This window comes from Camelus bactrianus, chromosome 32, assembly GCF_048773025.1.
Source record: "Camelus bactrianus isolate YW-2024 breed Bactrian camel chromosome 32, ASM4877302v1, whole genome shotgun sequence".
NCBI lineage: Eukaryota > Metazoa > Chordata > Mammalia > Artiodactyla > Camelidae > Camelus > Camelus bactrianus.
Genome location: NC_133570.1, coordinates 3,878,228 through 3,902,359, shown reverse-complemented (window position 1 = coordinate 3,902,359; position 24,132 = coordinate 3,878,228). Strand labels below are relative to the sequence as shown.

Here is a 24,132-nt window from a genome sequence, read left to right as displayed (position 1 = left end):
TTGGGATGCGTGTGAGGCGTGTCTGTAGGACACAGCTCCTCAAACTGCAGAACGAGAACTGGGGTCGGAGGCGCCCGAAGGCGAGGCCCCCCCCGGGCTGCGGGCTGAGGTCGGAGGGGCCCGATGGCGAGGCCCCAGGGGCTCCGGCCGCGCCCGGGGCTCACGCGCGCCCCCTTCTCCCCCGCGCAGGACGCGGAGCTGCTGAACACGGCCATCCTCACCGGAAAAGCGGTCTCGGTGCCCGTGAAGGTGGTGGCGGTGCAGGAGGACGGCGCCGTGGTGGACGTGTCGGAGGCTGTGGAGTGCAGGTCCGCGGACGAAGACGTCGTCAAGGTACCGCGGGCTGGACGCCCAGACCCTCGCGCCCGGGCCGCTCCTGCCCCTTCCTCCGCCGTCCCGGGCGTGTTCCGGGCGTCCCGGGGCCCGAGGGGCGGAGGCGGGAGGACCCCGGGGAGTGAGTGCGCGGTGGTGGTGGTGGTGGGGGGGGCCTCTCCGGGGATCAGAGGAGGCTGCTCGCCGCTGCTTCCCTCCCCGGGATGGGGACCCCGCCTCAGTCTCGAGCAGAAGTCACCCTGGTCTCCTCCTTTGGCGCAGCGGACAGTACTTCCCCAGTCTTAGCAATCTACATGCCAACTTCCCGTGCCAAGTAGTGTAGCTTACTCAGTACATTTTCTTTAAATGCCTCACTTTTTCAACCTTAAATACTAATTTAGTCTCATTAGGAGACAATAAGATCCATGAGCTTGGTGTACTAATCTTTCTTTTTTTCTTTTACTGAGATACAGTCAATTTACAATTTCGTGTTAGTCTCTGATGCACAGCATGCTGATTTAGTTATACACATACATGTATATTTTCTTTTTCATCTTCTTTTTCGGTATAGGTTACTACAAGATATTGGATAGAGTTCCCTGTGCTAGACAGTAGGACCTGATTGTTTATCTTGTTTTATTTTGTTTGAGGGGGGTAATTAGATTTGTTTGTTTGTTTGTTTACTAATGGAGATGCTGGGGATTGAACTCAGGACCTTGTGCGTGCTAAGCAAGCAGCCTACCACCGAGCTATACCCTCCCCCTTGTTTATCTATTTTATGTATAGTAGTTAGCACAATTTTCCTGGATATACATTAAAATAAATGCCTATCAAAATTTTTAAAAGTTCATCCGTGTATCCCCTAACATCACACGTGTAACAGTGGGACACAGCTCACCCTTCGGGAAATCTGGTCAGGGGACATTTCTCCTGTGTTCTTTGTTCTAATTAGCTGGATTTATGACTCTAAATTCAGCCAGGAACCAGCCCATGAATTTTTTTCTTTTTTCGAAGTGTTCTTTGCAGGGGTCTGTTTGAATCACCGAATTTAGAATTTCTGACTATTTTTTTCTTGGCAGAGAACTCAGAGAGAAAGGACAGAAATCTTCAGAACTAGCCTTTCTCCTTTACGTTGCTAGGAGAGCCCCCAGGTTCTCTTCATTCATTAGACAACACAACACGGTAACCCAACACAGCACAAAACCACAACAACGCTGAGGTCCGGCTGGCCGTCCTTACGATCGGCCGGCTCCTGTTCAGAGGTTAAGTGAAACGTGGGCCCCAGCTGAAGGACTCTGTGGTGGACAGAAGGGGCCGCAGTGTCTCCCCTGGGGTGGAGAAGATCTGGGAGGGGCTGCCTCCTTCTTGCTGTGGCCTGCAGGGGGCTGTGCCTGCAGGGGGCTGTGCCTGCAGGGGGCTGTGCCTGCAGCCAGAGGTGGTTTTGTTAGGGAAGAGTTGATGTGTCTGTGAGGCCTAATTAAAGAAAGAAATGAGTCCTCAGGAACCCAGATTCGGTGCAGCCTGCCTCCTGGGCTGGGGGTGCCCGTTCTCCCCCTGGAGACAGCAGGTGGACGAGCTTCAGATACACACGGCCTTGCCCCGGGGCTCCGAGCAGGCCTTGTGCTCGGTGGGCAGGTTTGATGAAACAAGTCCAATGCCTTCTGCATTCTGAGCCTGGAAAGATCAGAGCCAAGTCATCCAAACTCATCTGCACAGAATGAAAAATATTGATCCATTGCCCTTGGTTGCCTTTGACAATGCACGTTCTGCATCACCCCTGTACAGGCGGCATCCGTGCGCTGATGCTGTCATGGGCTCACACAGGTGGCCCCCCTCTGCATTTCCCTCAGCCTGTTCCCTCCTGGGAGCCTGGTGTGGAGCACCCCCCCAGGGTGGGGTCCCCACTCCCCTGCCCTGGAGGGCTCTGCCCTGCAGAGGCGAGTCTGCACTCCTGAATTCCACTGTTGCCTTATACTTGGTTGTCTCCCCTCCCCAAAATAGACCAAAAAATCCTCTGCCCAGCCTGATAGAGAAATTGCTTTGGAAGACAGTCGTTTTTTGGCTCAGCTGTCACTTTTGTGGCCGCTTGAAGATGGGGCTTTCTTCTAGCAAATTACAGCCTGATCTTTAGAGGAACAAACCAGAGCACGTGGGTCTCCAAGCTCAGAGATGCTTAAGACTTTTTGAGGGGAGTCTCCCCCCGGGCTCTGCAAATCCTGGGGCCTGGGTCAGCTGGAGGGGATTCATGAAATGGCTGTGATGGATGCAGCACAGCTTTCGTGCTAATATCTGTTGTAATTTTTGCCGCAGCTCTAAGACGTAGGGCGTCGTCTGCGGAGCTGCGTACTGGCCCCAGCAGCCTCCCACGGGCATCCCAAATAGGTGGACGGTCCTCAGCACCCCGGGGAGAGCCCCTCCTTGGTCTGTGGAGCTGTCACCCAGGCACCGCTTCATGGGGCAGAAAGCTCTGTGTGGCTTTCTGGCAGGGTCAGGGAGGGTCTGGCAGGGTTACTCAACGATGTTCATGCGATGGAAGTTCTGAGTGTGTAGGTAAGGGAGAGAGCATGGATTTAGGAAGGTGTAAATTGTGGCGATACACCAATTGGCGCCTCTGATTTGGGACTGCATGACTTTGGCGGGACTGGATCTGAGGACACAAATGATTTGGAGAGGCTGGGACCTTGGCAGGGTTAGGAGGGATAAATTTCTCATCTTAAGTCCACAGCTACTTCTATGTTAAAAAAAGCACAAGTAGAAGATGCATATTAATTGTGTGTGTGTGTGTGCGTGCGTGTGTGTGCACAAGAAACCTCGGCAGTTTGTTCACAGTGAGATCTAATGGACCAACTTTCTTTTTATTGAAGTATAGTTGATTTACAATATTATATTAGTCTCAGGTGTACAGCAGATTGATTCAGTATTTTTACAGATTATCTGCCACTAAAAGTTATTATAAGATAATGGCTATGATTCCCCCGGAACCACCTGTTATAAGAGGCTGACACAGCTTGATATGGCTTCTGTTGGTATTAATGGGTGTTGTCATAGAGGTCACATGCAGGCAGAATGCAGACTACATCTGGTTCGGAGAGGTGTGTGTGTATGTGTGTGTCTGCAAGTGTGCGTGTGTGTGTTTGTTTAATTTGCTGCTGTCCTGTTAAAATTGGCAAATCACATGGAAATCTGGATTTACAGCTTCTTATAAAATTCACAGGGTCACGTGGCTCTCGCCCACATTGCTTCCTGTGACTGGAGGACGCCCCTGTGCATGAGGCCTGTGCCCTCCCGGTCACCGCGGTCTCCACCGCTCTCTCTCATCTCCCACGTGGGGGCTAGGGGACACTTGTGACTCCTTGTCACACTTGTGCTGCTGGTTCTCTGATGGCAGATTTCAGAGGAAAGTGAGCTGTTTCTCCTGTATACGTCACAGAGGGTAGATCTCCCTTGTGACTCTGATGGAGCATGCTGTGTCTTTCTGGGCATAAGAGGGATGCTGGAGATTGGGTTGTGTTCTGTCAGAGACGGTCTGGGGGGCTGCGGGCCCTTGAAATCAAACCACAGGAGCAGTGATGGAAGCAAGTGTGAGTGCTTAGCCTGCGGATGAGAGGAAAGGACCCAGGGAGAGGTGACGAGGGAGGGAGACGTGACAGCTCCTTTCAAGTCTTTCAAGAGCCATCCTCTGGAACACGGAGCAGACTGGCGCTATTTAGAGTCCAACAGGGAACGACGCTCGCTCAATACAAAGAAAAATAATGCAGAGGGAGTAAGTTTGGGGGTGAGCTTTCGGGCAGCAGTTATCAGTTCAAATCCCGGCTCCACCTCCCTCGCTGTTTGACCTTGGACAAATTACTCAACGCCTCTGAGCCCAGCGGCCTCATCTGCAAAATGAGGGTGACAATGAGCCAGTGGAAATGCACCTTCTGTAGGGACTGGTTCTTAAAGTGTATAAGGCAGAACTCTCAATAATCACAGAAATCTTTGAAGATCCTTTAGGGACTCCCTGGGTTCAAAAAGTTCAAAAGATAGTTGATATTAAAAGAAAAAAATTCTTCTTACATTTGAGCGGTGGCCAAATTTCTGGGGCATTAGAGGGCAAGGTTTAATTTTATGGGAATATTGAGGGGAGTCTAGATAAGCTATTTGGAAGAGTTGAAAATAAGATACATTTCCCTGTTTTTTTTAATTCTTTTATGTCTTCTGAAGGAAGTGTTATCAGATGGCAATTTTAAGTTATTCTAAGCACATACAATTGGATTACTGTTTGTGAAATCTGTGTATGATAAAATCCCAACATGGAGCTTTGGGGGTGATTAAATAAATGTTTTTATCGAAAGGGAGTCATGATGTTTGATCTGTGATGTATCAGTAAATGTCACATTGGTATCGCTCCCCCTACATCCATCTATTTATATATCAACATTCTTATTCATGTCTGTATATTTTAACCTTACTGGATTGCAAGGCCTACAGTATCTGACTTTGTTTTAATAACTCTTCTGTCCCAAGTCCTAAGCAGTGTCTGGAACCCAGTAGGGGCTCAGTAAATATTTGTTGGATATTTTAACGAATGAACAAACAAGCTAGAGCTCCTCTGAGATTGAACAAGGTGTTCCTAGGACTTACCAGAATATCTCCAGTGAACTTCCTGAATTTGGAAATCTTGAAAGAGACTTGGAAGGTCTTCTGTAGTCAAAGGGACTTGTCATTGGTGGGGACTTGGACCGGATCCTGTGATCCAAGCCTTCTTCTGCTCTTACGGGGAGGTTTTTATTCCACAAATACTTACTAATTGTCAACTTGGCAGCCACAAAGGCCGAGTGCATATGAATTCTGTCTTTAGGCGCTGAGCAAATGCGTATTCATAGCGAACATTTGTCGAAAACTTATTAAGCAACAGGTAGTACTTAACTGTATTATTATAATAAGGACATTCGAAATACTAACCAGTGTCTTCTTCACAACAAGCCTGTAAGGGAGGTAATACAGCTGTTCCAAGTTTATATGTGAGGAAACAGCACGCAGACGGGTGAAGTCACCCTCGAGCAGTGGACGCAGGGGTCAGAGTTCCCACCCCGGCAGGCTGGCTCCCAGCCGCGACTGGTGTGTGTCTTGAATTTGTCACCCTCTGAGGTTGTCTGGGCCACGGGGAGCACCCTGGTGAGCTAGTAGCAAAGTGTCACCTCTGGGGCTTTCCCGTCAGGGAGTCAGTTGATGGCAGACTTTTTCTGCATTTGCAAAAGACTTTTGTTTTCATCCTCATCGCCCGGAAGGCACGGGTTTCAGTTTCCACTTGCTGCTCTAACAAATGAACGTGAGCTTAGCAGCTGACGACAAGGCACGTTTGTTATCTTCTAGTGCCCCAGGCCAGGAGTCTGAAGTGGGTTGTCAGGGCTGTGTTGCTCCTAGGGGGTCCAGGGGAGAATCTGTTTCTTTGCCTTTTCCAGCTTCTGCATTTCTCAGCTGTGGCCCTTCCTCCATCAGCAAAGTCAGCATCGTAGTATCTTCAAATCTCTCCTTCTCTCTCCGACCTCTAGTTCCGCCATCACTTCTGTTTCTCTGACTCTGACCCTTGGCCTCACCTGGATATCCCAGGCTGATCCTTTCATCTCAAGACCCTTATCTCAAGTGCATCTACGGAGTCCCTCGTCACACATATTTGGTTTCTTAGAGCTGCCACAGTAAGTCCCTACAAGTTCAGTGGCTTAATGTTTTTTATTTTTTTTAATTGGAGGTGCTGGGGGTTGAACCCAGGACCCCTTGCATGCTAAGCACGCGCGCTACCGCTGAGCCATGCCCTCCCCGCAAATGGCTTAAAACAATGGGAATGTATTCCCTCACCGATCTGGAGGCCAGAAGTCTGCAGTCAACTTGTTTCTGCAGGGCTGCACTCCCTTCAGGAGCCCTCGGGGTGGTGTCTCCTGGCCTCTTCCAGCTTGCGGTGGCTCCGAGTGTTTCCCGGCTTGTGGCCGCGTCCCTCCGGTCTCTGCCTCCATCTCCATGTGGTCTTGAGTCTCTGTGCAGCCTTATGCTCCTATAAGGGCCCTTGTCACTGGATTTGGGGGCCACTCCATTTCAGAATGGCCTCGTCTCAAGAATGTTAATTACAATCTGCAAAGACCCCGTTTCCAAGTAAGGTTACGTTCACCGGTACCGGGGGCTAGAACTTGGATATATTATCTGGGGGCCATAATTCCACCCGCAGCACCATGGAAAGTGACATATTCAGGGGTTCTGGGCATGAGGATCTCGACACCCTTGTGGGGGGTCTTTAAGCTTCCAGCAACAACACACTCTCTTTTCTCTGCTACGTTTCTTTAAAGGTTTTCAGAGGAAGGAAGAAAAAGGCTATTTCCGTGTTGTAATTATGGTTTAATCTTCGAACGCCTATCTCCCTGACTAAGTGAAGGCCTCCTGTTTTTATGTGTCGGTAACTGCATTGTTTGTCGGTGAGCTGTGGTCTCCAGCAACGCAGAGGCCGGCACACGTCATCGGCAGGGCACGAGTTCCCTCGCACTTGGAGCGAAATAAATGTAGACTCACACTGAGCTTGAAGGCGGCGCCCTCCAACTTTCAGCTGCAATAATTAAGCTTCCAGCCTTCTGGTAGCAGCTGGACTTGCAATAATGAGATGCTAAAGGCCTCATAAAAGGATATTAACATTTTAAAGTCTTCTCTGCCCCAGGGAAGGTCCTGATTTCCAGGCTTGGTCCGTGAAGGTCAAGGGTAGGCAGTGCACATTCTGTCAGAAGACACATCAGGTTTTCTGCTGCTTGCAGTGTATGGGGAGCTGGTCACTAACCGGAGCCCGATGTCACCTCTGGAGGACACCAGCAGCTTTGATGGGGCAGCTGCATTTCCTGCTGAAGGCTGTGTGCCCCAGTTTTCCTTGAGTGGTTGGGTTTATAGAGGGGATAAGGTGGAAGGTGGCTGTGTCCTGAACGTGGTCCTTAGAAGAGGCATGTTTGAGCTGAGGTCATTGAGCAAGAGACGTCACTATTCAGGTGGAGGGGACCGGGCAGGTGTGGCGGGAAGTGGGATCTGACAGCCCCACAAGGAACTCCTGCATCGGGGAGCTTTGTTTCGTGTTGGTTGCAAGTAATAGCAACGCAAACCCAACTGCCTTAAGCCAAAGCAGGGGAAATGTGCAACTAAAAGAGCCAGGGTGACTTCAGGCAAAGCTGGATCCAGGGGCGCTCCTGGACTTGTTTTCTCTCCGTCTCTGATCTCTGCCTTCCTCTCGTGTGGTTTTGCGCATATTTCCCCTGTGCTCGTGCTGTTTCCTGTCCTCCCTCCCTCCCCGGCTCTCTGCACCCGGAGGAACCCCAGTTGTCCTCTGGACTCAGCTCAGGGGCCCCTGCTCTGTGCAGACACCTCCTTCCTGCCGCTCTGCACCCCCTCAGGGGTCCGGGGCTCAGCGCGTTGTGTGTCCCCACGCTGGCGGCAGGTTTGCCCCTTAAGGACAGGTCCGGGCCTCCCTTCTCCTCCTGTCCTCAGGGTCTGTTGGAAGGAGCAGTAAGAACAGCCGCACACACGGCGACACCAGGCCAGGCTCTGCTTCACTTGCTTTAAACACCGCAGAACCCAGCCCGCCCAGCGCCCCTGCACAGCGGGCACCAGCATTATCCCCATTTTACAGCCCGGGAAGCTGAGGCCCTGAGGGGTTTAAGTGTCTGGACTTGGTGAGTTTTGAATTAACATTAGTCCACTGCGTGTCCGAATTCATAGGATAAACAGCCCCTTCCTGTTTCGTCTCTCAGTTAAGGACAGATGTTTCCAAAAATCCAGATTTTTGTGTCAGATTTTTGACTTTGCAATATTGGCAAGCCATCCAGTTGACAGAGATGTGGAGATGCGTTTTGCCCAGGGCTGTTAGTCTGACCTTCTCCGTCTGTCGTGCTCCGTAGGAGCAGGTAAACCTGACGTGAGGTGACCCAGTCACAGGCGAGGTGGCGTGAGGACCGGGGAGGCCCCACCGAGTTGATGAAGTCGGTTCAGAGCAGTCCGTCGGCACTGACGTGTCTCAGGAGGGCCCTGGTCGGCCGTGGGCCCCGCGGGCCCCCAGGGGACCGCTCACACGGGCCCTGATTTTACTGGAAGGAGACGGAGAGGAGTCCTGAGGAGGCTTACGCCCGTTTCCCTCTGTCTCGGCGACGCTTGGCAAACATTCCTGCAGAAAACAGTGACCTTCTGTTTCTGGGCGTGACCCTCTTCCCCTCGCCCGTCCCCGGGGGCCGGGCAGCTGAGGACACGCCGTCAGGCCGCGGGGACGTGGCTGCCCGGTCCGCCCTTCTCTCTGCAGGTGACGGGGCTTCCACTGTCCCGCCCTCAGTGGAGACGTGTCGCGTGTTTCCTGTTGGCCGGAGGGCGGGCACTGCCCCTTCCCCGTCCCCCAGCTCCCCTCAGCATCACTGCGGTGCCAGTGTTAACGCCATCCTTTGTCCCCCACCTTTAGCATCGCTAATTAAGAACGAACACAGTGGAGTTGTTTTTGCCTAAAGCGGGGAAGTCTTGGAACGAGCCGGGTGTAGCCCTGCAACCCCCACCCCCGCCCCACCGGCCTCGGTCCCTCGGGAGGCAGAGCCCCGGGCTCCCTCCTGCCCGTCTCCGGCCGCCTCCCACCTGCTCCCCTCCGTCCGGCCCTGCTCAGGCCTCGGTCGGGGGTGTCCTGGAGACTCGGGTCTGTGACTGCGTGTCGGGCATCAGGCAGGGTCCGCTGCGGCCCCTGTGCCGGCGTCTCCTGGAGACACGTTTATTTTGTGTCCAGTGGGAGGGAAGAGGACCCTCATCGATGTTTTGGACCTTGGCTCACAATTTAAACTCCACACAGCTTTGATGGTGGACAGAAGATATCAGCTTCATATTCAAATTCACTGAGTTTCCCGAAGAAACTCAAATCATTTAGACAAACTGTAGAAGTTAATGGACCACTTAACTGCCAGCTCTAGACACAGGTATGGACGGATTTAGGTACAAAGGTAGGGCGTCAGGGTGGCTGCACCCTCCACCATTTTTCTTTGTAACGGCTTCACAGAGGTGCAACTGCCACACTGTCACCGGCACACATTTAAAGTAGAAATTTGATGTACCAAGCTGTACACCACCCAAACCAAGATCGTGAGCCCATCCTTGACCCCAAAGCTTTCTTCACGCCTCTGGGTCCCCCTCCCTCCTGTCCCTCTGCTCTCGTCCCCATGCAAGCAGTCATCTTCTCTCCGTCCCTGAAGAGTAACCTTCATCTTCCAGAGTTTTATAGAAATGGAACCCTGTAACGCGTGTGCTCTTCTTCTGTCTGGCTTCCTTTCATCCGGTGTGATGATTCTGCGGTTCCCCGCATTGTTCTGTGGAACGACATTTCATTCACTTTTCCTGTTACGCGGTATCCCGTGGTGCGGATTCGCCGCAGTGACGCGCCTGCTTGTGGGCCCTTGGGCTGTTTCTGATTTTTGGCTCTTACGGCTAACGCTGTTATCAACAGTCACCTACGTTTTTGTCTGCACAGTGTTCATCTCTCTAGGGGCAGAAAAGCTGAGCCACATGGTGAGTGTGTGTTGAACTTTAAAAAAAAAAGTAATTAAAAACATTTTTTAAAGTTTAAATGTGTATTAAAAAAAATTTTTTTTTTAATGGAGGTGCTGGGGATTGAACCCAGGACCTCATGCCTGCTAAGCATGTGCTCTGCCTCTGAGCTTTTTAAGAAACTGCCCAACTGTTTTCTAAAGTGGGTGCACCTTTATACATCCCTGTCATCGGGGTTCCATCGGCGCCATGTCCTTGCCAGCACTCGGCTGGTATGGTCACCCTTTTTTAATTGTAGCCGTTCTGTTAGGCATGGACAGGTATGCCAGTTTGGTTTCAATTTGCCTTTCCCTGAAGTTGAATGATGGTAAACACCTTTCCACGTGCTCTTTGCCATCCACACATCCCTGGTGAGGTGGCTGTTCAGCTTTTTGCCCATTTTTTAATTGAGTGTTTTTTTTTTTTTTATGATGAGGTTTTGAGAGTTCTTTTGAGAGTTCTTTATCAGAAATGTGATTTGAAACTATTTTCTTCCAGTTTGTGGTTTGTCTTTCCATGCCCTGAAGCGCCTTCTGAAGAGCAGGAGTTTTTCACTTTGATGAGGTCTAATTTATCAAAGTTTTTTTTTTTTTTTTTTTTTACAGATCATACTTTTGCTATTTTAGCCAAGAAACAATTGCCTAACCCAAGTTCAAAAGTTTTCTCATGTATCTTCTTCTAAAAGTTTTATGGTTTTTAGCTCTTACATTTAGGTCTATGATCCGTTCTGAGTTAATTTTTGTGTGTGGTGTGAGATAAAGGTCTAAATTTATCGCTTTGCCCGTGAATATCCAGTTTTCCCAGCACCATTTGTTGAAAAGACTGTGTTTCCCCCCATTGAGTTTTCTTGGCATCCTTTTCAAACATTAATTGACTGAAAGTGTGAGGGTTAGTTTCTGCATTCTCAGTTCTGTTCCAGTGATCTACGTGTCTCTCCTAAAACAGCACCACATCTCCTTGATTGCCAGAGCTTTGCTGTAAGTTTGTTACTGAGATGTGTGATTCCTCAAGCTTGGTTATTTTTTTTCATTATAATTATTATTATTATTAATTTTTTGTGACAATTCTGGGTTAGCGTGTCAGTTTCTGCCAGAAAAACAGCTGAGTAGGTCCAAAGAGGGAGAAACCAGAGGTTGGGCATCGAACCAGGGCCAGTGCCTGGAAGACCAGAGCTTAAACAGTAAGTTTTAACATCTCCTAGAATGTCTGTCCTGGGGGGACAGGGGATTTTGTCACGGAAGAGGGGGAGGCTTTGGAGTTTGATGGACGTGGATTCCAATCCTGCCTGGGCCCCTACTCCCTGGGAGGGTCTTGGGAAATTAGCTTTTCAAAATGAGCCTCAGAGACTGACTTTGTATGTGAAAATAACAAGAATTTATTGAGCAACTATTGTGTGTGTTAGGCACCAGAGTGCTTCACACGTATCGAGTCGTGGAATGCTCCTAATGGCCCCACCAGCCCTGACTGTTTTAATCCACATTTTACCGATAAGAAGATTGATGCACAGGACAGCTAGGTATTGTCGCCGAAATGAAGGTCGCCCAGTTGTAAGTGCCAGGGCTGGGCTTTGACCCCGGGCAGCCTGATTCTGAGTCTGGGCTCTGGGCCCCTCCTTTACAGAGAGCACCCCGCTTTCACAGTGACCCTGGCCCCACAGGAGTAGTCAGAGTGAAGTAAGATTTCAGGGGTACATTTCTCCTCCTCCCCGCCCCCCCGCCTTTGGGATTATCTGTACATTGGCTTATTTTAGCATCTCCTGAGATTAAGATTATCCTCCAAAGATAAAATGTATCTTCTCTTTCCTGTAAACGTTTCACGTACCTGGGGGGAAATTCAGTCATGTTAGAAACTGGTGAACGTTAAAAGAAATCCCACAAAGAAGAGCTAAACCTGACTACTCCTTCAGCCACGAGTTACTTAGATGAGAGATGCTGTGGTCGCAGGTGAGAGACGTCTTCTGAGAATCTCATCCATTTTCCCCCGAAGACGCATGAACAGCTTTATTGGTAAAGATCGCTAGGCTGATACGGACTTTCGGAAAGGGATGTTGCCTGTAGCCGCTGGTGGAAGTATAAATTCTGTCTCCGCTGAAAGCAATGGAACAAGATTTCTCCTGGAACGGATTACGGAGCCGCCTTTTAGACGAATGGGCTCCTAGCTCTTCCAATACAGTGCCAAGAGGGGTGGGCTTCCCGCGGTAAAGCAGCACTCACAGTCGCACACTCAGAGGGCCCGTGCTTTACCGATTGCGTCTTCTAATCTGCTCTGGGTTAACTTGCGGTGGGAACATTTCAGGTTTCACTTGAAATGCAACTAAGAGGAAAATCTCAGGCTTCAAAGCGCTTCTTTTGCCTTCCTCCCTGCAACGCTTGGATTAACCTTAAAGGGCCCCTTTCCGAATGTTTAAGATATTTCCGACCACTTCTAAAGCCCGGTTTAACAAGCCCTTTTTAAAAATTAAAGGCCTCAGCCCCAAGCGACTTCCCTAACAGAGTCATCTTTTAATGCTCTGGACAGCTGAGCAGTTTCCACCATCAAGGGTTCCAACCGTGCCACTCTCCAGGGAATGTGTCCAGAGAGATGAATTATTTATCAGTGAGTTCCTGACATCCCTTGTGTTGGACACGTAATGCATATTGGGGTGATGGGCCCAGCTACATGAAGAGCAGTCGGCGGCCATGTGCTGAGACCATCCGTGTGTCTGAAGGCCACTCGTGGGAACGGTGGGTTTCCACGTGTCTTTCTTGACAGCCTCCTCGAGGGACCAAGCAACACTGAGAATCTTGAAGGATTTTCCAGCTCCGACACCAGTGCTTGCACCGTGGCTCGGGGTGGGACGGAACGCGCTGTGGTCCAGGACATGGGGCAAAAGGATTTTGGTTTCATAAATATGACATCAATAGTATGGAATGAACAGCACATGTGACTGGACCCCGCTCCGGAGCACCTGCCAGTCCAGGCATCACCAGTCGATCCCAGCACTCCCTCCTGCTCCAGCCCGGATTCCTTGTCCACCAGAGGTCCCTTCCAGTGCGAAGTGCTTTGCGTTGGCAAGTGAGCTGGGCCCATTTCCCCCTTCTGGTAGAGTCTGTGGGAAACTAGCAAACGTTGTAATAACAGTGGAAGAGCACGATGCTAATGAGGCCGTGGTATGGACCTCAAAGTTTGAGGTATTTTGGGGGGAAAAAACCCAAAACACAGCACTTCTGTGCTGAGGCACAGGCATCAAATCCTGCATATCAGGATGTTCTGAGGCCTAAAGTCATAAAATGACAGGCCTTGAGGCAAATCAGCCCCCAAGACGTGCTCTGTTTGGCCAGCCAAGTACTTTTAAAATGTATCCGGAGATGCCAACATTTGAAAATTAGCAGATTTCACCCGAACTCTGCATTTCCTGTTTCTCTTGCAACGTCAGACGCGCTCTGAACACAGCCCCGCCATGCCCACGTGGCAGCCTTGGGCTCGGGGAGTAGCAGCTGTCCCCTTTGAGCAGGGTCTGGGGTGCTTCCTCAGGTTTGCCACAGTCCCCAAGTTCCCTGTCATTCACAGGAGACCCCCCCCCCCACGTCATTTGTGTCACCTCCCTGGGCCCAAAGGGACTTGATCGTTGAGTCAACTCCCAGCAGCAGCTCCTGAAGCTCTGTCCCAGGCCAGTGGTGCTGAAAAAAAAAGAACTGTGTGAATTATCTGGGTAAACTGAATCCTATCACAAACATGTTAGATACATTAGCTGCATTAAGTGAGAGATATCAGAACAGTACATTAGACGCAATTATTTTGTTTGCTAACCCAGAGGTTTTTTTCACCAGGCAGAGTCATTTAATGTAAGAACCGCTATACGTTCCCTGTGGGGGCTACTTCTCAGGCCGTTCAGGCTGGAATTTTGACGTCCAGGGTTCCGATGAGCCCACGCCACGCTGGCAAGGACCCAGAGCTGGTCAAGGAAGGGGGTGGGTTCCAGGGGCTCCTTGCTGCGCCTCAGCCCTTCCGCTGTGACCGGCTCAGGCCGGCTGGGCTCCGGCTTGCCAATCCGCTGATCATTCCTGGGAAATCTTCACCGGGAGGGCGAGTTTGGACGCCCAGCCTTCTCTTGGCAGCACTGAGAGCATCTTGTCTCTGCCAGGTCCTCTCAGCGTGGGCCTTCCAGCCTCCCTCTTCTCTCCCTTCTGGTTTTGGAGGGGCTGGTGGTGAGGTCATCCTTTGCATTTTCTCTCTCCCCTTCCCCTGGAGTCTCAGGCAGAAAAGAACTCTCAGCTGCCGGTTTTTATATCTTGCGCTCACAATTCAGCGCATTCTTTGCTAGGAAAGTTTCTTTTCTCAGGGAAATTTTCAGAAGTACTTTCAAAATAAGTTTGGAAAACGCAAACCCTGCAGAGTTCTCTTTTCCCTGAGAATATGCTTATCCTGCCAAAATGCCTTTCTTTTATGTGCCTAATTTATGTGCAGACCCCTCGCACCTAAGCCTGTGACTTTAGCATCTGTGCCAGCGGAGCCTCATTAACAGCCCCCCTCTCCGCCAGGCTCAGAGCCTGCAGCCGGAGCCGGTGCGGGAAGCCGGGCGGCACCACATGCCAGGCTTCCACCAGAGAAACAGCCCTTAATCCCTCCGGGGCCCCGTCGGATGAATGCGAAACGCTTGGATCTTTTCCTAAACCAACAAGCATCGGTGGCACTTTAAAAAAATCTCCCCATGTCGAGGGCTGAAAAGCTAAAGCGGAAACATTCCCCGGATAAGCGAGTGTGTGCTCCACTTTACGGCGGCCGGCATCCGGGGCCTCCTTTGCTCGGGTGGTTTTGGAAGCATTTGTCTGCAATGGTGGACTCCAACCTTGCTGAATGTGATTTGGACGGGGATGTTTCTCCTAGTGGAAAAGGGCCAGAATTTTGTTACATGTCCATGGAGGCGGCCCAAGAGGCGGGTGTGGCCGTTGTCCGTGCTCTGCTCTGCGCAGGTTAATGAGCGGGAGACGAGGTCCAGTGGGGGGTGGTGTCTGCTGTGAAGGGATGTCCTGGGCATCTCAGATTCAGGTGAGCAGTAGCCCCTTCTCCTTCTCCTCCTTCCTCTTCCTCCTTCCTTCCTCCTCCTTCTCTTCCTTCCTCCTCCTTCCTCCTCTTCCTTCCCAATGCTCTGTTAGTTTCTGGTGTTCAGCATTCAGTCACACACATATATATTCTTTGTCATTATAGGTTATTACAAGGTATTGAATACAGTTCCCTGTGCTCTACAGAAGGACCTTGTTGTTTATCTTTTATGCACAGTAATGTGTACCTGCTAATCCCAAACTCCTAATTTAGCCCTTCCCTCCCTTGCCCGCCCTGGAAACCGTAGTTTGTTTTCTGTGTCTGTGAATCTATTTCTGTTTTGTAAATAAGTTCATTTGTGCCATTTTGGGTACCCTCCGGTTTGCAGCTGCGCAATCTGAGCCCGGAGATGGGGAGAGGCTAATTCAGGCACGTTGAGGATAAGAGTTTGGATGAGGACGCGGGTTATGGAAGCTGCTGCTTCCAGCTCCCTCTCCCCAGACTTGAGGACTAATGCTCAAGCCAGTCTCTAAACTAACCCATACCTCACGTTTAACGACACGAAGCACATCAGTGGTGGCTGGGAGCCGGGGGCAGAGGGAGCGATGGACCAGAAAGGGACACAAGGATCTTTAGGGACGATGGGCGTGTCCTGTGTCTGAGTGTGGTCGTGGCTTCACGGTGTACAAATGCACCGTCCAACATCCAGCTGTGCCCTTCAAGTGGGTACGGTGCATTGGACATAAATGACACCTCCACGGGGTTCACAGAAAATCCCAGTGTGTGTATGTAGGTCCTGCCTTTCCCAGTCAGGCCCTCCTCTGTGGGCTGCATTGAGGGTGAACCACCCAGTGCTGGGAGCCCCCCGATTCAGAGGCCTGAGTGCGAATCCCTGCTCCGCCCTCACCGGCTGTGACCCCTGGACGAGCTGCCTCTCCGGAGCCTCAGTTTCCCCATCTGTAGTCTAGGGACAAAACTCTTGGCGAGCAGAGTATTTGGAAGACTTAATGGCTATTGTTCTATGTAAAGTTTTATAAACGATGCACTCAACACATGATCATTATTGTTCCTTTTTGTATTTCTTGGAGATGTAAAAACTCAAGGTAAAATAAATATTTTTTGTGTATCTACTGCTCCTCAGACACAACGCACTTGCAAATTTGGTGATAATTACAAAATCTTTGATTTGATGACAGTTGAATATGCAAGGTTTTTTCCTTTGCAGAGTTGCCTTTTGCCTGTCTCGATACAGAATTCAGCATCTATTATGAATTCGTGACGAACACGCTTTGATTGTGTAGCTTTTTCCCTGTTACACAAATCTCTTCAGTCTTCGGAGACACACAGACACACACGACGTATAGTTATAAAATTAGGATTAGTGTGTCCTTATAACTTTAACGCCGTCATTTTCCACTAAATATTGTATCATGATTATTTTTCCCTTTTCTTAAATTTTATCTACATGTGTTCTGTGATTGATAGCGTTTCATTTGTCTGCACTGTTGTTATTGAGCTGGGCATTCAGTACAGAAAATGTTTTCATTATAAACGACACTGCAGAAGCCGCCTTTCATTTTTATTCACCTTAATAAACACCATTTACACTTAAACTGCTCTTACCAAGTTGTCAGGGAGCTAGGCTGCCGGCCATGGTCATTTTGATGTAGCTTTTTTTTTCTTTCTAATGCATTTCTCAAGGTGGGGGGGGGTCAGGAGGGAAGCCTTACGAAGCACGAAGCGTGGGAGCTTCCTGTCAGTGCAGACAGATCCATCAGCGGTGTGGCAGACTCGGGGGTCGGGCAGCAGTGGTACCCAGACTCAATTCTTGCTTCTTTCCTCCAGAGAAAATGAACCAAATGATGAATCTTACAAGATCCCCAAAGGAAACATTTTTCCATGGGGAGCCCCCTGTCTGCCTCTAATGCTCTCAAGTCATGTGGCTGCAGAAGTGTGATTTGACAGTAAAACCATTAACCTCTAAAGGCAGCCTCCCGCAGGTGCTCACAGATGAACGTGGCGTCTCCCATCTCCACGGTCCTGTCCTCAGCTCTTCTTATCTTAGGATTCACAGCAGTTGTTGTTCCATGATCCTTTGGGGGCTCAGAGAGCCCTGAAGGTAACGTTTTTATTTTTAATGGCGGTCCTGGGGGCTGAACCCAGGACCTCGTGCACCTTATGCATGCACTGAAGGTTTTCTCTGGACGAGTGGTGGGAGCCTGCCTCTGATCCTTACTTGGCAGTGCCCGCTTGTCCCCGCCCCCAACACGCAAGCCCTCACCGTGCGACATGGCTCAGAGATCTCAGTTCCTAGCCAAAAGGCCAGACTGGCCACTGGGACTCCAGATCGATGAGTCCTTTGACCTCAAACTTCCTTAGCATTTGGACTATGTTTCTTCCAGTGCCTCCTCTCTTGATATTCTTAACGTGGTAGCCTTGTCTCAGCTGCCTCCTCCCCCTTCTCGCCCAGACAGAGTCTAACGGGTACAGTGTAAGCCCTGCGATGTGAGCAATGTAACAGTGTAAGTCACATCCTGTCAATAACAAATGCCGTAAATACAGTGCACCTCGTCGCACACACGGTGTATCGGGTAGAGAACAGTGTGATATAGATGGAGAGGGAGCGGCTTCCAGGTTTAAATTAGAAAGGACTCACGCAGTCCCTTGAGGAGTGGCATTTGAGCCGAGTTCCTATATAAGTTATGCCACTTTTGGTGGCAAATAACAAAACGCCGTGCAACAAATTGGCTTTGACAACACAGAGAGGAAAACACCTGGTGAGAAGCTGGAAAGTCAGGTGGTCTCGGGTGGGCTGGTCACTGAGGATGTGGTTCCTTCCGTCTCCCTGTTCCTCCCTGCTCGCGGTGTCAGTTAGGTCGTTGGCCAGGCCCCTAGTGCTCCGAGATCGCTGCTCTAGCCCCTTCTGTCACCTCCAGAGTGACAGCATCCAGCAGGAGGGGGAGGCACACTCCTTGCGCAGCTCAGAGCCGGGAGACCCTTTCTGGAATCCCCAGGGGATGCCTGACACCTGATTTGCCACAGAATTGTGTCACGTGTCTGTCCCTAAGCCAGTCCCTGGCAAGGAGAAGGGGGTTCTAATGATGGTGAATAGGAACGAGGAAGATGTGTACATGGGTGTGTGGGGCAGAGGGGCCGGTGTGTGGCTGGGTGGTCAGCTGACGGCAGTACCTGCCTTGGACCTGGCCGACAAGCAGATCTCAGTCACGGGAAGATCGTGGTGAGGTCTCTGGAGGGGGATAAGCTTAGGAGAGCTCAAGGGAGAGCAACCTGGGAGGAGGGAGCCTGTGCGGGGGGCAGGGCGGCGGTGCAAAAAAAATGAGCCTGGAGGAGGAGCCGGTCCAGGTCCTGGGGCCTCGTGAGCTGTGGCCGGGAGTTCGGACTTTGTCCCATGTGCCGCGGGCAATCCCTGGAGGGCGCTGGCATGAGCAGGCAGCGGGGAGAGCCCTGGGCGCGGCATCAGCGGTCCTGGGGGCTGACCGGCATTGTCACACACACCGGTAAAGCCCCGGGCAAGTGGCACTCCCTTCCTCTGCACGGATTCAGGCCAGAGAAAATGAGGATCGTGACGCCTGCCCCACAGTTATTGTGGGAGCCACACATCAAGGAGGAGGAGGGCATTGCAGGCGGTGAGGTCCTGTACAAATTAGAGGTGCTTGCTGCGGTCGGTTCTCATTATTTACAGCCGTTCCGTTACATAAAGCCACTGCAGACGCTGAACGGGCAAACACTGAGCCACTCCTTCTAGAGGAAGTAAACACACACACACACACACACACACGTGCACACGTCTCATATAGATGATAATAACCCTGCAGGTTCAGGACGGCTGTGGTCTACACTGTAGGAGGTGGGATGGGGAAAGTTCTAGCAACGGGTGGTGCCCACCCGCGCCGGGAGATGGCGAGGGCAGAACGCCCCAGTGCACCCATCGCAGCGTTCTTGGCGGTAAGCAACCTGGTTCTCGTGACAAAGGTCTGCATGTGGCCACGGAGACCAGGGGTGTTCAGGGGTCTTACCGGATGTCTCCCAGGGCGGTGCTCTGGAAGGAAGGCAGGGTTTCTCTAGAGCGGGTCTCCCACCCCCTTCTACGTACCTAAGGGAGGGCGGTTGGGTTCGGCATTGCCTCAGCATCCCAGGATTTTAAAATAAGAACACGGTCCCCCATTCCATTTCCTGCTGTAGTTGAAAATCTCATTCCGATTGCCCTCTTTACAATCCTGGGCACAATAATGCAGGTTTACGTCCCTCAGACATGCCCTAAAAGACACGCTGACTTGCTTGGTTCATTGTTTTTTCCTTCCTTTATAAAGTGAAGCAGACGAAGAGAGGGATGGGTGAAGCCGATTCTTTTAGGCTCTGAAAAGTTACTGACGTGCCTGGTTTCAGCTCCCGCGGGGGTTTCGGCGGGGGAGACACATGAGCTGCCGCTTCGCGTGCAGCTTCGGGCACACTTGCTGCTCAGAGCAGTAGAGCCTGGAAGGCGGGGCACCTTGGACAGGGTGGGCAAGCGGGGCCCCAGATGGACTCAGCCTGGTGCACAGTGACCTTCCAGCACCCCTGTCGTTGCTCTGGGGCCCGGGCTTGTCGAGTCAGTGTCCCTGGGGCTTCAGCCCATCTTCCCATAAGCGGCCTTGGTTAATTATGCTGAAAGGTTCCCGAAGAGGGCGGTGACGCTGTGAGGTGGAAGTGACAAGGACCTGCGTCCGCGATGCCAGTGCAGGGGGACGTTCAAGCATCACATTAGTGACTCTCTCCCCGGTCTTTGATTTCACTCTGCAGTGAACCGGGTTCATCTTTTCCTTCTCACGGGAGCAGGTTCATCTTCGTGCCCTTCTGGGGTGGGGAGGGGACGTGGTGATAACTTGTCGCAAACCACACGGAGGTTTGGCCTTTGAGTTTGGGTGTTGGCACTGCTGGCAGCGCTCTGAGCCGTTCGTTGGCCTGGCCACGTCGAGAGGGCACTCAGACACGTGCGTCCGGGGCTTGGAGGGGAGGTCTGGGCTGCAGGCGAGGAAGAGAAGGTCACGAGCAAGTCCTCATTTGTGGCTTGGAAAACGGGCTGCCTGGTGGCACTCTGGGCGAGTTGGGGAATCCTGTATCCCCACGCGGCACCCCTAAAAGCAGCTGAGCCAGTTACATCAAATTGTTCCCCTCAGGTTCATCTGTAAAATGAGAAGTGTGGGGTCCTGGCAGTTTTGTGATGCTCTGCTGAATCGAGTGTTGGTTTTGTGTCTTCTGCACTGAGAGTGACCTTTGCCGCCTCCACCACCTCCCCACCCAGACACGTAAATGACATTCCCCTGAGGGCCTGGGAGAGAAAGTCATCAATTTTCTTTGCTTTTCCGGAAGATGTGAGATGAAATGGGGGCTTCGTGATCTAATACCTAACCTGCTGGTGCACGCACGTTAAAAGGGTGCCCCCACGTGCTGGGTCAACAGTCCATAACAAAATGCCACATCCTCACCTCCGTTCTGCAAAATTATAGAGTCACGGGGCAAAAATAATTATATCCACGTTTCTAGTGCATTTCATGAGAATCTTCCTACAAGGATTTTAATCTAGTGCCAAGCTCTCTAAACATCTCAAATAAAGTGCTGTCTTAGTAACACGTGGGTACCTTTTACGCATCTTCAGATGAGGTGCAAGAGTGACATATGTTGCACCTGGGGTTTGATTAGTGGCGGTTCAAGTACGTAAAGAAGGTGGAGGGAAAGGGAAAAAAAAGCACAGAAAAGACAACAAAGGTTGTGTAACTCCATTAAATTATGTTTATGGTTTCACTTGTCAGTCTTTCGTAATACAAAGCGGTTTTCCCGGAGTCTGTTTATCAGTATTTGTCACTGATCAGTGCCTACAAATTGCCTTCTGTTCAAGTCATGCTCTCCTGGCTGTCCTGGGGGCGCATCAAGCAGGGCTGCCGTCGCACATGAGCTTGCGCCGTCGGCGTTTGCCCGTGTTTTCCTGCTGATGCATCTGGAGGTTCTAACCCCTCCCCCGAAGGTCTCCGACGACTGCGGTTCCATCTTCGTGAACGGGAAGGAGATGAAGGGCAGGGTGGACACGATCGTGAACTTCACCCACCAGCACTTCACCTCCCAGCTGGAGGTCACCGTCTGGGCGCCCAGACTGCCCCTGCAGGTGGAGATCTCAGACACGGAGCTGAGCCAGGTCAAAGGATGGCGGGTCCCGGTGGCCTCCAGCAAAAGGTGAGGAACCGAGGCGGGGGGTGACTGCCCCAGGGAAGCTGCGTCCACCGGGGGGCAGTGAGGGACTGGGTTCAGGTGGCTCTGACTCAGGCACTTACTTTGATGTGCAGAAATTACAAGTGGGCTGAGAGTCTACTGCTGAGAATAGCCACTAGTCTCAATAAAATGATGCAGCATCCAGGAAGCACCTAGCTCGAGGCTTGGCATGTAAGGAATAGCTTTTTTTTTTTTTAAACTACTTCCTTATTATCCTTGTCCATTCCCAATTTCCTACTTTGTAGATGTCAGCCACCATCTGTGGGGTTCAGGGCAATGGCTAAGCTGCGGGCTGTGGAATAAGGCCACTGAGTTTTCACCCTGGCTTTCCCACAGCATAGCTGTGTGACCTTGGACAAGTTACTTAGCCTCTCTGTTCCTGTTTCTCCATCTGTCAGTCGGCCATGATGATGTTACTGAGTAGCGTTGTCCCAAGAATTCAGTGAAAGGATACAGAACTCTAAAGATGTTACCCCTTCAAAGAGTCCTGTCTCCTGGTGGGTCGGTCAAATGCTAATCGGATGCTGCTGTGACAGGATTTTCCAGGGACCATTAAAATTCTAAGTTCGTCCATCTTAAAATAGGGAGATTATTTAGGTGGGCCTGACGCATCACTGGAGTCCTTTGAAAGCAGAAAGTTTTCTCTAACTGGTGAATGGCACCCCGCAGTATGACACCTTTAAAAATGGACGTGTTTTTATTCAGCGTAATTCCTTTGAGATCCAGCCAAGATGTTGCCTGTTTCTATTGTCCGTTTATTTGTATCACTGAGTGTGTCCCATGGTGGGTTTATCAGTTTGCTTAATCATTCATCCACCGAAGGATGCTCGTGTTGTGTCCAGTGTGGGGCTGTTTCGGAGAGAGCTGCCCTGACGCTTGTGTACACGTTTCCTTGTGAACGTACAGTTTTCACTTTTCTGGGGAAGCTGTCCAAGAGGGCAGTGGTTGGGTCACGTGGGAGAGGCATCTTTAGCTTTAGAAGAAACTGCCAAACTGGTTTCCAGAGAGGCTGTTCCATTTTACATCCCCACCAGCGATGGGGCAGGCACCCAGTTACTCCACATCCTTACCAGCAGCTTAAAATGTTACAGAGAGCGTGGCACCGTTTATGATGGGATATAAAACGGAGAGCAGGTCAGTGGTTGCCATGAGTTATGGATGGCGTACAGGTGGGAAGTGCCCAGGACACCCCCGTGGAGATGGACTAGTTCTTTATCTGAGTTATAGGCTTGGCTACATGAAATGATAAAATTGCATAGAACTACACACACACACACACACACACACACACACACACACACACACACACATGCAAATGAGTATTCATTAAATTGTTGACATCTGAATAAGCTCTGACTTGTACCGATGTCAATTTGCCGTGGGCATTGTACTATGGGTATGTCAGAGTGTTACCTGGGGGGCGCTGGGTAAAGAATATAGAGGACCTTCTTATCCAATTTTATAAACTTTCAGTGAATTTACTAGGATTTCAAAATTTAAAGTTTTTTTTAAAAGCACAATGGTTTATTAATATGGTATTTCTAAAACTTTATTCACTCACCACTTTTATCATACTGTGACCATTTGAGTACTAACTCTCACATACTTAATTTGGTTCTTTTTTCAGTTTTATCCATTTATTTAAGGGGAACTTCACATCACCATCAAAAATAGCCAACTAGTAAACGTTTATGCAAAGAAAACAAAATATTGTTACTAAATTCTGAGTAGGTACAGTCGTTTGTCTGAATTTGGCTTTATTAACTGGTAGGGACTAGCAGGTGTCGGAGAGCCAGTGAAGACGGCCTAGACCGAACAGAGACGTTCTCTTTGATATAATGGAGGACTGGAAAATGAAATGGGACTCACATTTCAGCATGCCAGTCAGTGTTTTTAGTGCATGTCTCCTTGCCACCTAAAATCAACTCACTTACCAGCAAGGATATTTACCCCTCACTTTGGGAAACCCATATTGCTAGGTGCTGGTGAAATCTTTTCCTATCACTAATAATCGAAACTCATTAATTTTTTGCATTTTAGAGAGTGTTGAGGAAAAAAAGTCTCATTTCTTTGACCAGTCAAGGCTGAGGTAAACTCAGACTCTAAGCAGGCTTCCCCCCACGTGGTGACTTACTTTTCATGTGTCACTAACAGAAGACGGTAGAAACGGTGAGAGCTGGTTTTAGTCTCCTAGCCTGGAGGGTTAACCTTTCAGGGAGCAGGAATAACATATTTTTAAGAAAGTGGGTTTCAGAAGTGACATGGCGCTCTGTCCGCATGTGCTAACGACCAGCTGTCTGGGCCCCATATTAACCACTCTGAGCCTTGGTTTCCTTGTGTAAAGAAAGGAACGTGCCTCACAGACAGTGTAAAGGGAAATGGAGTCAGATATAAAAAGGGAGAGGACGCCGACAGTGGACAGCGGGCCGGCTGGGACTCTGCCTCCCGGTGGCCAGCTGTGTGGCCGAGGTCCAGGTGCCTCTGTGCCTTGGTTTCCTCGCTGGTGAGACCAGGATAGTAAAACACTGCTCCTGCAGGGGGGTCTTTGGAGACTGCAGGGGTCAGCCGTGTGGCTGGCGTGTGGTCGTGGTCCATCTCATCACTTCTTGTCCTTTACGTGAGTGTGTCAGGCAGGACCAGGCACGTAGTAGGTCTATCTCAGCACACATGAGTCACTGCCCCTTTCTCCGCTGACACAAATCCCCGTCCACTGTCGGCCACAGACCAGTCAGCAGCCAGCAAACCGGGCCCTCTCATGACGCAGGACAGGTTCATTTTGAGGGGAAGGTTCTGGAATAACAAGGCTAGGGTTTCTCAGGGCAGACTGTGGGCGGGCGAGTGAGAGGAGAGCCCTTGCCAGGACGTGGGAGGGGCTGGGGCTCCGGGGGAGCAGTCAGCACCCGGGGACGCAGGTGCCAGGCGCGTTTCAGCGGCTTCCGTGGCCCCGCGGGGAGGCGGCCACTTAGATCAGGGCGGGCG

At 50.7% G+C, this 24,132-nt stretch overlaps 1 protein-coding gene across 2 annotated transcripts in view; it reads left to right on the top strand.

The window, feature by feature from the left end:
- The window catches only part of TMEM132B (transmembrane protein 132B), a 317,694-nt gene that overhangs the window by 284,609 nt on the left and 8,953 nt on the right, over nt 1–24,132 (top strand). For both annotated transcript variants that reach the window (XM_074356446.1, XM_074356447.1), the window contains 2 exons: nt 190–333; nt 20,912–21,117. In XM_074356446.1, the coding sequence (XP_074212547.1) occupies nt 190–333; nt 20,912–21,117 (350 nt within the window). The remainder of the gene's footprint in view (nt 1–189; nt 334–20,911; nt 21,118–24,132) is intronic.